The sequence below is a fragment of the Engystomops pustulosus genome, chromosome 6 (assembly GCF_040894005.1).
Source record: "Engystomops pustulosus chromosome 6, aEngPut4.maternal, whole genome shotgun sequence".
In the NCBI taxonomy this organism is placed as follows: Eukaryota; Metazoa; Chordata; class Amphibia; order Anura; family Leptodactylidae; genus Engystomops; species Engystomops pustulosus.
Genome location: NC_092416.1, coordinates 68092838 through 68108772, shown reverse-complemented (window position 1 = coordinate 68108772; position 15935 = coordinate 68092838). Strand labels below are relative to the sequence as shown.

General features: G+C 43.6%; 1 protein-coding gene across 1 annotated transcript in view; it reads left to right on the top strand.

Moving 5' to 3' along the window:
• The window catches only part of LOC140065770 (nicotinamide N-methyltransferase-like), a 34785-nt gene extending 23023 nt beyond the window's left edge, over positions 1-11762 (top strand). Inside the window, exons 2-3 of the mRNA XM_072113343.1 lie at positions 230-437; positions 8614-11762. Of these exons, the coding sequence (XP_071969444.1) occupies positions 230-437; positions 8614-9043 (638 nt within the window). The 3' untranslated portion in view covers positions 9044-11762. The remainder of the gene's footprint in view (positions 1-229; positions 438-8613) is intronic.
• Positions 11763-15935: the final 4173 nt, after the last annotated feature.

The following is a 15935-nucleotide window of genomic DNA, read 5'->3' as shown; positions in this document are numbered from 1 at the left end:
GGGTATTTCAATATTTTTCTTTGTCCATATCATCATACTGTATCTTATTGAATCCAAAGTATAATGTCTCTCATTATGAAATTCTAAAATTTTCTTACAGTAGATGCAAGTAACATGGTTTCAGTATTTTACATACAATAGTTTGTAAAAGATATGAACAACAAGTTCAACACAGTGCTGGAAAGTCAAAGGACTTCATACATTTACCTTTTATACTATTTCTCTACAGGTCATATTAAAGGAGATATCTTGATAGACCTCAGCAAAGGTTCCCCGATTCATCATCTGTATTCAACCTGTGCCTTTTTCAAACACCTGATAGTGCTGAAGATCAAAGACAGATGCATCCTGGAGCTGAAGAGATGGGTGGACACACGTACAGGAGCATTCGACTGGTGTCATGCTGCACAACTTCATGTAGACTTAGAAGGAAACAGGTGAAGGATTTGGTCTCAAAATTTATATATATATATATATATATATATATATATATATATATATATATATATATATATATATATATATATATATGTGTGTGCACCTTTCCTATTTTAGGTCAATTAGGATTACACAAATTACACAGATTAGCAAATATTTTATGGCTTTTTTATGACTTTCTGCAAAGTCAAAAGTTTTGCTGACTTTCGCTCATTTCTCGCTCATCACCTTCAAAAATCCTCAACTTTTTCATTTTTCATGTACAGGGCTTTGTGACGACTTATTTTCTGTGTCACAAATGTTACTTCTCCGTGGCGTTATTCATTATTCCATGCCGTGTACTGGGAAAAAATGTGATGAAATTGGCAAAATAACGCATTTGCGTGATTTCTTGAGGGCTTGGTTTATATGACTTTCTATATTCTATTCTTTGAGTTAGTATGACCATGGTAGTACCAAATTTATATAAGTTTTATTGTGTTTTAATACATTTTTAAAAATAAAATGAATGCGTACGGAAAAAAAAATGTTGCCATATTCTGATGATAATAAGTTTTTCATAATTTGGTGTACTAAGCTGGGTGAGGTGTAAATTTTTGCAAATTAGCCGTTTTCATTGCTACCATATAGAGGACACTTTCATCACTTTTTATTACATTTTATATGTGATTGAAAATGGTGTAAAACTAGCATTTCAGACATTTGGGCGCTATTTCCCGTTATGTGGTTCCCCATTGGGAAAAAACATTTTGAGAAGCGGTAATACCTAAAGAATTTGTGATTTTTAGCCTCGGGTCTGATGAAGATCCAAGGCTGTCATGGCAATCGATTGCTGCTCAAAATGACATTTCCGAGGAGCGACGATAGGAACAAAGATGCCGACGTCATTGGCAGGGTAAATACCTTGGATCAGTGCCAGCGCCAACCACGGGTACTAGAGGAGGGTGTTTGCTGCAATATGCAACAAACCCCACCTCTGTTTGAAGAGGATTCAGCCTGTGAGCCTTCTTCATACAACTCCTGCACTTCTGCACCGTACATGTATGCTGCAAGCAGGAAGGGGTTAAAGGGAACCTACCACCACGAATCTACCTATAAAGGTAGATCGGGTGGTAGGTGGATGTATGGGACGTGAGGATAGCCCTTTTTAGAGCTAATCCTCACGTCCCCGCTAGCGTAGCATAAACTTTATTGCCCTAATATGTAAATTTAATTAAGCGGCTACTGGGGCGTGGAGTAGCCGGACACGAGGCTACACGATGCGGCTACTCTACGCCCCAGTAGCCGCTTTCCCCGCCTACCCTGTGATCTTCGGCGCGCAGCTCCTGGCAGCTGCGCGCCCTTGTCCGAGAAGCCGGAGTTCTGCGCATTCCCTAGTATTTTGGCGCACGCGATCGGATTGTGGTGCATCAGCGCTGGCATGCACGCGACGGAAATCGGGGGGCGTGGCCATAAGAAAACCAAATGGATTCGGAAAAACTGCCGTATTTTTAAAAAAAGTGTCACTTGACACGCGCTTACCTGCACCAAGGGTAGGACGGTGAACTTCAGTGAACTCTGACGGAATTCAGCGCAGCAGCGACACTCCTGGTGGACATCGGGCGCACTACCTTAGTGAATCGCCGGAAGACCCGAGTCCTCCACTGAGAACCCGCCGCGGGATCGCTACAGGATGGGTAAGTAAATCTGCCCCAATGTTTTTTACAATGCACTATATATTATGCATTTTATTAGGGATCCACCTGTGGGGTTAAAATTAAAAAACTATACCCCTAGATTAATACATGGAGGGGTGTAGCTTCCAAAATAGGGTCAAATGCTTCATGATGCCATAAAGTGTGTAAATATGTAAAATGTCTGTGCTCCAAATGCCAGTTATTCCCCTACTATGTCTCCATCGTGTAGATTATTGCCACACATAGGATGCTGCAATACCTGGAATAAGCCGCAGAATGATTTTTGGGGTGTTTCTCCCCAATGGCTGATTTCATTTGTCATCTCAAATGGCACATTTGAGAAAACAATGCAATTTTAAGCTGGCACATTCCTATTGTGGCCAGCGTAGCAGGGGTTAAAATGCATATACAATCCTAGATACATTCTTTGAGGTGTGCCCTTTCAACTTTTTGGGGGTTTCTATTGTACTGGTACCTCAGGGAAACTCCAAAAGCTAAATTTCACTCCTTTTCTCATAAATCCTGCCGCATGCCTATCCTGTAGTTTATTGCCACATATGGGGTATGGCCCTAACCGGGACAACCTGCATAATTCTTTTTGGGGTGTTTGTCCTGATTTGGGCTGAGTGCAATTTGATAAATTTCAATGCAAATTATGCTCTGAACCATTCACATTGTATTACAGTTGAGCCAGCATCTTACGGGTTAAAATGCTCATACAGCCCTAGGCAAATTCTTTGAGGGGCGCCCTTTCCTAAAATGGGGTCACTTCCCTGGGGTTTTATATTGTACTGGTACATCAGGGGCATCCCAACATCAGTCTAGTGAAATCAGAGCTCCAAAAACTAAAATTTAGCTTGCTCCCAACTGAGCTCTGCCGTGTTCCCATCCTGTAGATTATTGCCACATATGGGCTAATTACATGGGATAACCCCCAGAATGATTTTTGATGTGTCTATCCCAAGTGGCATGAGTTGCGCAAAATAAATTGGCAGTAACATGGTCTGCGAGAAAAAAAAAATGTAATATTTACTCTGCTTCATTCACTTTGTATTAAGTTTTTGCCAGCATATCGGATGTAGTTTCCAAAATGGTAACACTTCTTGTGGGTTTCTATTGCAGTGGTACTCAAGGACTCTACAAACACGACAGGGCGCTCCAAAAAAAAAAAAACCCTGTGAAATCATAGCTCCAAAAGCTAAATTTTGCTTGTTCCCTTCTGCACAACCAATTTCTCAAAACAAACTTACATGGGGAAAAAAACTATAGGTTTTGCATCACTGTTTTCCAGGTGGCATAACAATTGTATTTTTATCACTTTCTATTGCATTTTTTTGGGATGATAAAGTTAAAAATCATAATTTTTGGTGGGTTTTGAACAATTTTTTTTACGGCGTTTATGGTGCAGGTTCAATAATTATTTTTATTCTAGGGGTTGTTATGGATGTGGTAATACCATATGGGTGGGGATTGTGTTATGATTTTGACCTTTTTCAAATTATGGGGGTTATTAATCATTGGTTTTCGGGTATTGCGGGTTTTTGAAACTCGCACAAAATGGCACAATTATAGAATGAAGGTGGCGGCCACAAAGTTGAAATTTTCAATTTAAATTTGAATTTGAAGATTAAAGATGCCACATACATCCTTCATTACAATTTTCATTTGTCTTTGCCAAAAAAGAACTGCAAAGGTGGCACCGGCAGCAGCATGAGGTCAAAGAGTGGTATGATGATAAATTCTTTAGCTGGCAGCAAAATGGGAGGCCACATTGTGGCACAATGACAAAGTTTGAAATAAATTTGAAGTTGAAATTTTTAATTTAAATTTTAATTTGAAGATTAGAGATGCCACATGCATCCTTCATTACAATTTTCCTGAAAATATTATTTCTTTGCCAAAAAAGAACTGCAAAGGCGGCAACAGCATGAGGTCAGAATGTGGAGGTGACAGCAACATGGTAGGCCACAGAGTAGTAGTACGTGAGCGATGACTGCCAGGAATCCTCCGGTCAGACCTGACAGAGGATGGACAATGGCGCACATAGGCAGAAACTGTCTGTACAGTATTTCTCTATAGTACGCCAATTGTTGCTCCCTCTCGGCAGCTGAAAAAAGTCACCAATTTTTGACCAGTAGCGAGGGTCCAAGTGGGTGGAGAGCCAAAACTCATCCCTATGCCGGATGTTGACTATTCGGCTGTCACTAGTTAGGCAAAGCAGCCTGCTGCGGGCCATCTGCGCAAGTGACTCTGAGGGACTCCTGGACTCCATCTCCACTGTATACTGCCAGTGTTTCTGGGTCATCTGCCTCGTCTTCTACCTCTTCAGGATCCTCCTGCTCCTCCTCTCCTGTCACCTGAGTGGAAAAACCACTGATTCTATCAGACTCTGCTTGTGCACCAATGTGCTCCTCCTCCTTCAGTTCAGCTCCCACTCATGTGAGATGTAGTCGTCACTTCTCTAGTACACTGACCAGAGGGATTTTGCAGCATTAGTTCCAGGACATGAAGCTGTGGAATGATGTTATTCATCCCGCAGTCCTGGCGACTGACAAATAACGTGGCCTCTTCAAAAGGCCTGATCAAATGGCAGGTGTCACGCATGAGCTGCCAGTGGCTGACATCAATGTTACACAGGGGAGTACTATGGTCCACTTGCATCATCAAAAAATCATTAATGTCTTTTCTCTGTTAATACAGGCGGCCTAACACATGGAGGCTGGAATTCTAACTGGTGGAAACATTGCATATCAGACTATGTTGTAGAAGGCCGTTCTGCAGCTGAAACTTGAGAAGGATGTGCTTGGCTTTGTAAGAATGGCTGAAGCTCATGCACAGTTTCCTGGCCATTAAAGAATGACTTTCAGATGGAACGAAGATTTGAGGAACCTGTTGACAACCAGATTGAACACATGCGCCATGCAGCGCGGACACCATGGTCCTCCCATTGTCTGTCACCATTGTTCCGATTTGTCGTTGTCTCAGAGGAAGCCACACATTGATTTCTTCTTGCATGAGGCGGAACAGTTTCTCCCCTGTGTGACTACGTTCGCCCAGGCAAACTAGGTGTAGAACTGTGTGACACCGCTGTGCCCTGCACATGTGGTATGATGGAGCAGCACCTAGACTTGTGGAGGATGAGGTGGTGGTGGAGAAGGAAGAGGCAGTCACTGGCGCAGGAGCAGCAGTTTGACAACGTGGAGGAGAAAGCGGCGTCTCTTGTTCAAGTTGTTGGTGTGGCTGGGTGGGTAGCACATTTACCCAGTGGGCTGTAAAGGACATGTACTGGCCCTGATCGTAGTTACAGATCCACACATCCGTGCTGCCATGCACCTTGGAAGAAACCGATAAGCTAAAGGATTGTCCCACCTTCTGTTCTACATATTTGTGAAGGGCTGGCACTGACTTTTTGGAAAATAAATTTTAGCTTGGAACTCTCCACCTTAGTTTGGCACAAGCCATTAGTTCTATGAAGGGTGCAGAGTCCATGACTTGGAAAAGGAGTGACTGTAGTACTAACAACTTGGACAGGAGCACAGTCAGATTCTTCACCTTAGGATGGCTGGACGCATACAGTTGTAATTGCCTCTTTTAACGACTGCTGGCACAATTTCTATTGAGGAGCAGGAGCATCTGGACCGGGAGATGATGTCAAATAGCTTCCTTTGGCAGAGGTGCTGGAGCCTTGACTGGCTGAAATGGCATGTGTGCCACTAGTTACTTCACTTTCTGCCCACAGATTCTACATATACACACACTCAGCTCCTCTGGTACCTTAACAAAAAACTGCCAAACCGCGGAGGTGGTGATTTTACTGCCAACGCTCTGCACTGAAGGACTACTAATGCCACTGCCTTGCTGAGCCCCTGTTACACTGCTTACTTGGACATGGTTAGCAGGGTTTGTACTCCACAGTTGCTTGGCTCTTGTCCTCGCAGTGGATCTTCTCCCAATGATGATTCATGTCTTCACCCGGCTCCCATCATCATAAATTTGTGTTTCCCTGTCACTGATATTCTCCCCAACGGTCTCAGTATGCACAGCCCTACTTGCAAGTGCAAGTACCACTGTCCACATCTCTGCTATTCCGCCTACTGCACAAAGCAGCAGATGTCTGCTCCACCTCTTCACTGCCAAGCAGCTGCTGACTGTCCTCAAACAATTTATCCTCACTGAGCCCAGACCACCTAGTAGATCTCTGGCTGAGGGAAATGAACAGGACAGAGGCTGGTTGAGGACAGGTGAGCGCCGCTGACCTGCTCCTAGGCCTTGTCAACTAAGGGTTGTATATGACGAACCCACGGACTCTTGGCTGGGGTTGTCAGATGTCATTTGGGAGGAAGTGGATGATCTAGTCAACCAATCGACAACCTTTGGGTTGTTTATCATCATACTGGCGCTAGATGACAATGGCTGTTCTGGACTCACAGAGCCACCCCTGTCACAACGTCCCCTTACTGTGCTGCAACCTGTGCCTGCTCCACCTGCCACCTCTCTTGGAGGTTAATCAAAGATGGTTAATCAAATGTGTTTATTTGACATGGATCTACTGTATCTTACAAAAAAAACTTGAAATTTGGGGTATACAGAAGCAAAAGAACTGGCACAGTGTAATAGGAGCAGAAATTACTACAGAAAATATGTGGATATTACAAAGATTTCTTCCTATTCACTTCAGCAACAAAAAAAATGCAATTTGGGCTATACAGATCCCCCAAAACAGACACCCTTGGAGAAAAAATCACTACAGCACAGTACAGTACAAGCAGCTGGAAGCTACAGACAGCACATGCAGTGTGAAGTGCCAAGATTGAAAATGGGTGCCTGTTTTTATAGGGCTGTGACATTACATAAAACTTCCGGTCGCCGATTGGCTTACAGGTTTACAGGTGTTCCTTTCTTCTTCCCAAAGTTCTCTGCCCCATGTAACACGTTGTGCTCATTCCCCTTTTGGTAATGAAGGAGGAAAAAAAAACTTTGTTGCCACAAATCACTTCGGATTCGTGACAAATCTAATTTTCCATGTAATTCGGACCAAATTCCACTTTGTTCGAATCGATTCTAGTCTAGTTATAGCACAAGGGATGTGCTATGGTTGCCTATACTCCAGGGAAGTATATGGTTTAGAATTCAGCTGTGGTATGTCCTCTCATGGAAGTGTGTTCCCGTATTAATGTATCGTTGTGACAGTGTGGCTTGCACAGGTAGACCATGAAAGGTGTGAGGCTTCAATGTGGCCACTGTCAGTGGGCCACCCCTGGTAGTCCTCAGAACCTATAAATAAACAAAGAAAACAGATCATGTGGAGGGCGCGTCTGTTGGTAAGAAAGTGCCTCTCCAGAGAAGACTTATGTGAGACCACAATAACACAGTTTCAGCAGAGAGGGACAGGATGCCTCAGGTGCCTATATAGGCTGGTGACACTGGATAGGTGCCTGCACTGGTTAGTGGCGCCAGAAGAGTGCCTGTGCCGGTTTAGTGGTACTGGATATATATTAGTGCTGGATAGTGACACTGGGAAGGTACTTGTACTGGCTAGGGGCTGAGAGGCAGTTCTGTTTAATGGCATTGACTGGGTGCCTATGCGGTGATCCCATATGAGGCCTCTGCTAAAGAATATGTCAGAGTATAGATGACCTCTGATCTGTAATCCCCAAAACCAGGCAGGGGAAGAAGTGCTTATCTTTGATCTGTGGGAGAAGAAAAAGAGAACAGCACACAACAGCCAGATGCTTAGGGTGTCACTTCAGTCCGGCTGTAACGAGAAGGCTCCTGTGGGGAGCCGATCACTGAAAGCAATTGAGTGGCTGTATCACTGTCCCATGAAGATGATCTTATAGAGTTATAGGGGAATATTTATCAGGGCATATGTGCAATGTCCATGATGTAGATGCCCTGAACTAATCAAAAATGCTAGCTTATTGCTCCCACTCCACCCAGGGCTATCATAGGGTCAGCCTATTGAGGGGAGCTGAGGTATCACCAAGGTGGGAGAGAGGTGGTGTCTTTCAGGTCATTGCACACCTAATTTCATTGTCCCTCTAAAAAGCGTTCATCCGATCGTTTGTCCATGCCCTTACACTGAAATACACATGTATTACAGTGTATAATGTAACTGACTGACTACGCTCAGTTAGTGACAGCTGCGTCCTACCAGGAGACGGAACCTACAGGGGATGTACTTACATGACGTGGTCATGCGTGTAAGGGGATAAACACACGGAGATCGGAGTGTCCCGGCACTTGAGTCCCGCAATCTTCTTCTGACGTGCCGACATAGAAAGGCGGTGCTTCAGAAGAAGTACCCTTAATGGCCGCTGTAAAAACACGATACAGCGGTCATTAAGGGGTGAAAACACCACTTACAGACCTGGTTAATTTCACCAATATCCACCACTACGAAAAACCAATATTCTAGAACCTACCACTAACTTCGATGCTGTCCTACTGATGTTGACTGCAGGATAATAACTTGTTTCGTTTCTTCCATTTCTTTCAGTGAGCAGTTGGAAGACAAAGAAGGAAAAGTGAGATCCGCGATGCAACATGTTGTGAAATGTGACCTTGAGAAAGAAAATATAACAGAACCAATAGATTTACCACCAGCCGATTGTATCATCAGTTCTTGTCTCCTGGAAGCTATCAGCAAAGACCAGGATGATTATGTCAGGAATCTCAGGAAGTTCTCAAAGTTGCTTAAACCTGGAGGATACATCATAATCGTTGGTCTTATAGACGCAACATATTATATAGTTGGGGAACACAAGTTTTATAATTTCAGATATGATGAGGATTTTGCTAGGAAAGTTCTAGTTGGAGAAGGTTTTACAATTGATTTCTGTGAGGTTAAAAAGAGATCAAATGTGAGTGATCTCACTGACTATAAAGGGATCGTTTTCATTGTAGCTCACAAGGCGACACAGGTCTAAAGAGAACTTTTCAAATGTATTAACACTTTCAGATGACTATTCAAAATAAGATGTCAAGTGTATGCACATCACAAATAACACTAATTATGGCCATTAAACAACTTGCATCATGTATTCATTAGCAGCTTTCTCCTCTACCAGCTTCATCTCTAATTTTCAGTTTCTATTTAGCTTGAGGGTGAAGACCTGTTCTAGAACAGAGTCAAGTTAAGTTTTTTATTTTCTCCAGTGGTGGTAGACACCGTTTAACCAAAACAAATAAAGTTAAAATGGACCTTTTGGTAAAGAATTGAGCACTGCTATAGATATTGATGAATCAGTCACAGGGGTCTGTATCAGTCAGATTCCACTGATTTTAGACTGTAAGATCCAGACATGTTTTACCATATATGTCTTATAGTCTAAAACATTTATAGTAACAGTATAGAAGTATAACTGCAAATCATTCATCATGTATTCCAGAAAAAAACTTTTGTATAAACACTTTCAAAGATACTAAATATATTCAAGGAGTTGTGATGCCCATCCAACCATAGCCAAGCACCTGCTGCCTGAGACTAATGCTGGTGAGAGGTACAGGAGAGAGGTAAATATATGCTCTTTAATATTTTTAGAGCCCCCCAACCACCCATTAAAATTGCTGTACAACCCTTTGAGGATTTTAGACACTTTTCCGACTAGTGCCTCAAAATCTACCCCAATGTTTCTTATATTAGCTGTTCGAGCTGTTGCCCATGTTTCCTTTTATAAGATCCAGATCTTGAATTTTGCTCTAACATTAAAAAACAAAATATATGCTGAAGAGACCATTTAACTTGTATTCCCAAATGGTAGTGTAGACTAAAAGTTACCATCCAATTGCTGTATAATGTATGAATGTATGCATGTATGTAAGCCAAGCATACAACTGTTAAAGATAATAAGGATAAGTTTATTCATCAATTAAATGAAATACAATATTTTCTACTTCCCTTCTGGGCCCAGCCATGTGTCCTGACAGCAGGTTACATCCACATGTGAGGTGTATTTTTAGTCACAAAACAACGGTCTAAAGCAGCAGTGCCACCGGCCTGAGGAGGCACCAATAATAGGGTATGCTTGACAAATGAAATACATAAATAAACATATGCAGGAAAGGATGACAGTAGTGTGTATACATTCTCAGCCAACTTAGCAAACACAGGTGAGATTAACAATTCACAACCATTTGCCCACATATGCAAGGTATACTGCACCTGTATCAATGAGTAAGGGGTGACCAAGAAAGACAGGGGGAACCCAAGTCCAGCCTGCCTCTAATGCATATTTTGCAGTGGACTCCTTTGTCAAGCTGTCTCCATTAACATTAGTTGTCTCTACCGAAGCATGTGTGGTAGGTAGTGTATAAGTTAAGGGCATGGTCTTAAGTTGAATCAAGTTGATGCCAATTCATCCAAGTTGCTGAAAATGTACCTGGCTTAAACTAAGCCAGTAAATAGGAAATATAAAGTTAGATTAGACAGTTTTAAATATATTTGTAGCCACTCAATGGGGCACATTTATCATACACTGGAGCTTAGGACACCAAGGAATAATGGGATCCCTGACTCCAGACACATGTTGGATTTATCAGAAGGCTCTAGCCTATTAATACATCTTGGTGGGCAGCTGCAAAGCACTTTCACTCCAGGTGTATAGGGATGCTGTAGTTCTATAAATTGTTATGCAATATAACGATTAATATCACTACCTTCCTTGTCATACTGTTTGCTATATTCTATACATTCTGTTTCTAGTCTCTGTATTGTACCCTATTATTTACCACACTCAGGGTTAATACTAATAATATTTATTAACACTAAAAGTATACAATGTTAATCACAATATCCACAAAACCCACAGAATCCAACCCACAACAATGCATATAAACACACATGCACACACATATAACAATCCTTACACCTAACTATCCCTATTATTAGAGAGAATGAAGGGGACAGGGAGATTAACAGAGGAGGTTAACAGGGGAGCCAGGGTACAGAGATAGGTTAACAGGGGACCCGGGGTACAGAGATAGGATAACAGGGGAGCCGGGGTACAGAGATAGGTTAGCAGGGGAGCCGGGGTACAGAGATAGGTTAACAGGGCAGCTGGGGTACAGAGATATGTGGACAGGGGTATAGAGACAGGATAACAGGGGAGCCGGGGTACAGAGATAGGTTAGGAGGGGAGCCGAGGTACAGAGATAGGTTAACAGAGCAGCCGGGGTACAGAGATAGGTTAACAGGGGAGCCGGGGTACAGAGATACGTGGACAGGGGTATAGAGATAGGTTAACAGGGGAGCAGGGGTACGGAGATAGGTTAATAGATAGATAGGTTAACAGGGGAGCAGGGATAGAGAGTGTGAGACACTGAAGGGGTTAACTGTGGATGGGCGGTATGTTTCCCCTAGGTTTTGCTATTATGCAAGGCCTTAGTGCTGAGGTTGGGTGTCCAGCACCTTGGACACAGGTGATGGGAGCAGCCCAATCAGTTTTTTTTTTAAACCGCTCAGCAGAGCTGAGAGTGTTGTCTCTCTCTGGAAGGAGGCTGGAGAGCACACAGCCCTGACCTCTGTGCCTGGAGCAGCCAAGTGATTTTGTATAGTGGTGAGTTAGTGAACACCTGTATAGTTAGCACCCTGACGGGTAGGATTTTTGTTTATTTAATGCCTGAATGTGAAGGCTGTTTTATTTTGCTGCTACAATAAACGCAGGCGAGACCTGTTTTGGACTAAACCTTGGTGTCACTGTCTTGAACTGCATCACAGCACCCCGCTACCACGGTCTTTACTGGGCCAAATCCTCCACAAGAGATACAGGTACTCAGTCAAATCTGGGAAGGTGATATGGTCTGTGGGGTGATCCTCCTAGCTGGTGATGAGGGCAGCTTCCTTCTCCCTTCCTCCACACTCATGCCCTTATATGTCTGTCCTTTGTCCCTTCCCCCCAAAAAGGTGGACAATAGATGTTTGCCCTTCATGTCTTTTATATCCAATTTGGTCACCCATTCTGCCTACCTCAGTTGGGAAATGACAAAACACCATAGATTCCCATCTGGAGATGTGCAAATTAAGGGCTTGGGCGTGCGGGTGGGTTGCACTATATTTGCGTTTCCGCTCCAGCGTCTGGGGTATGGAGAGCTGAACGCTGGTGGATGCTGTGGAGGATCGTGGAGGCGACGATGGGGTTTTTGTGGCAGGGTCCTGGGCAGGGGGCTGACTATCAGCTGACACAGGGGAAGGTGTGCACGGCCGGAGGTGAACGCGCTTGTTGCCACTGAGTGGGGTGTTTAGCATTCATATGCCTGCGCATACTGGTGGTAGTTAAGCTATTAGTGGTGGAACCCCTGCTGATCCTGGTTTGGCAAATGTGGCACACCACAGTCCGTCGGTCATCCGGTGTTTCCTTAAAGAACCTCCAGACTTCTGAAAATCTAGCCCTCGCCGCAGGAGCCCTTGCCACGGGAGCTTCACTAGTTGACACATTTGGAGCTGATGCACCAGCTCTGGCCCTGCCTCTCCGTCTGGCCCCACCACTGCCTCTTCCAACCTGTTCTGGTCGAGGACTCTCCTCCGTCTCAGAAGCACTGTGTTCACCCGGCCTCTCAACCCAGCTTGGGTCTGTCACCTCATCATCCTCCGATCCCTCAGTCTGCTCCCCCCTCGGACTTCCTGCCCTGACAACAACTTCCCCACTGTCTGACAACCGTGTCTCCTCATCGTCGGACACCTCTTTACACACTTCTTCCAGTACGTCAACAAGGTCAACAAGGTCATCATCACCCACAGACTGCGACTGGTGGAAAACCTGGGCATCGGAAAATTGCTCATCAGCAACCGGACAAGTGGTTTGTGACTGTGGGAATGGTCCAGAAAACAGTTCCTCAGAGTATGCCGGTTCAAATGGCAAATTTTGCTGGGAGGGGGCAGACTGGGGGGGAGGAGGCTGAGGTGCAGGAGCTGGAGGAGTGCCGATTTCGGTGACATGGGTGGACTGCGTGGAAGACTGACTGGTGGACAAATTGCTCGAAGCATTGTCGGCAATCCACGACATCACCTGTTCGCACTGTTCTGGCCTCAACAGTGCTCTACCACGATTCCCAGTAACTTCAGACATGAACCTAGGGAGTGTAGCTCTGCGGCGTTCCCCTGCTCCCTCATAAGCAGGTGGTGTCTCACCCCGCCCAGGACCACGGCCTCTGACCCCTGCAGTAGTTGGACGCCCACGTCCCCGCCCTCGTCCTCTACCCCTAGCCCTCGGGTTAAACATTTTGAAAATGAGAGTTATAACTTGAATTTTTTTTTTAACTTTTTTTTGTTTTTTTTGGGTTTTTTTTTGTGTTTTTTAGTTTTTAAAACCAAACGATGCTATCCTATTGCTATGGCTATTTTATAGCCAAGTATGAAAGCACACTGCTATGCCAGATGAGATGACGCTGAGTTATGAAAAAAATAAACGTAAAATAAAAAAGGAAATGGCAGACTGTGCCTAATTGAAATACAACCGCGGGCCCTAATAAATTTTCCCACTTCGGTCTTTGCGATGGATATGTGCGTCACTAAGCGCAAAACACAGTGGTCGCAAGTCTGACTCCAAATTGCTCACAATTTGCTAGTAGATGCACTGCAACAACTACAGCCACCAGCAGATCAACCAGAAATCAAATATATATAACGCTACTGTAGGCGTAATTAAGCCGTTTGTATTCTCCTATGGCTATTTTCTAGCCAAGTATTACAGCACACTACTATGCCAGATGAGATGACGCTGAGTTATGAAAAAAATAAACGTAAAATAAAAAAGGAAATGGCAGACTGTGCCTAATTGAAATACAACCCCGGGCCCTAATAAATTTTCCCACTTCGGTCTTTGCGATGGATATGTGCGTCACTAAAACACAGTGGTCGCAAGTCTGACTCCAAATTGCTCACAATTTACTAGTAGATGCACTGCAACAACTACAGCCACCAGCAGATCAACCAGAAATCAAATATATATAACGCTACTGTAGGCGTAATTAAGCCGTTTGTATTCTCCTATGGCTATTTTCTAGCCAAGTATTACAGCACACTACTATGCCAGATGAGATGACGCTGAGTTATGAAAAAAATAAACGTAAAATAAAAAAGGAAATGGCAGACTGTGCCTAATTGAAATACAACCCCGGGCCCTAATAAATTTTCCCACTTCGGTCTTTGCGATGGATATGTGCGTCACTAAAACACAGTGGTCGCAAGTCTGACTCCAAATTGCTCACAATTTACTAGTAGATGCACTGCAACAACTACAGCCACCAGCAGATCAACCAGAAATCAAATATATATAACGCTACTGTAGGCGTAATTAAGCCGTTTGTATTCTCCTATGGCTATTTTCTAGCCAAGTATTACAGCACACTACTATGCCAGATGAGATGACGCTGAGTTATGAAAAAAATAAACGTAAAATAAAAAAAGAAATGGCAGACTGTGCCTAATTGAAATACAACCCCGGGCCCTAATAAATTTTCCCACTTCGGTCTTTGCGATGGATATGTGCGTCACTAAAACACAGTGGTCGCAAGTCTGACTCCAAATTGCTCACAATTTACTAGTAGATGCACTGCAACAACTACAGCCACCAGCAGATCAACCAGAAATCAAATATATATAACGCTACTGTAGGCGTAATTAAGCCGTTTGTATTCTCCTATGGCTATTTTCTAGCCAAGTATTACAGCACACTACTATGCAAGATGAGATGACACTGAGTTATTAAAACAATAAACGTAAAATAAAAAGAAACTGGCAGACTGTGCCTAATTCTACTCAAACCCCTAATAAATTTTCCCACTTTGGTGTTTGAGGTGGATATGTGTGTCACTAAGAGCTAAACACAACGGTAGCAAGTCCCCCTGCAAATTCCTCACAATATGGTACTAGCTGCAAATAAAAAAAAAAAAAATTATAACGTTATTGTAGCCCTAAGAAGGGCTGTTGGGTTCTTTTAGAATCACTCCTGCCTAACAGTAAGCTAATAGAACACCCTAACGCTTTCCCTGACCAGCAGCAGCTCTCTCCCTAGCGGCATCCAGACAGAGAATGATCCGAGCAGCGCGGGCAGCGGCTAGTCTATCCCAGGGTCACCTGATCTGGCCAGCCAACCACTGCTATCTACGTGTAAGGGTACCACGTCATGCTGGGTGGAGTGCAGAGTCTCCTGGCTTGTGATTGGCTCTGTTTCTGGCCGCCAAAAAGCAAAACGGCGGGAGCTGCCATTTTCTCGAGCGGGCGAAATACTCGTCCGAGCAACGAGCAGTTACGAGTACGCTAATGCTCGATCGAGCATCAAGCTCGGACGAGTATGTTCGCTCATCTCTAGTTGTAATACATTTGAAGATCGTAATAGGTTTTTTAAGGAGCATAACAATATTATCAAATATTTAAAGTAATTGGCCCCTTGTAAAGGCAGGACATGGACAAAGAATGTGATCACTAAATTGGGCCCCTAAAACTGACAACTGCCTATCATCTCTGCATGCCATAATGATGCGGTGCAACTAGAAAACAATCCCTTCTTAGGTCTCGTGCAGATACAAAACAGGACAAAGAATTAGAGTAATACAATACAAATGGAAGGTTAACAACTATATAGTAAGCAAATGACATAATCAAAAAGACATGAGAAAAGAAAGAAATAAGAATAGAAAGGAACATAACCAAATAACCGATAGAAAGCAAGAATCTCAAGAAACACAGACTGAGAGCAGAAAACACAGAATTAGACAACTATTTGAGCAGCAAAAAGGGGGCGGACAAGGACCTTAAATCAGAGAGAACCAGATAAGAGGGAGACAGAACTCTGAAGTTTTGCAAGACTGAACGCTTAGTGG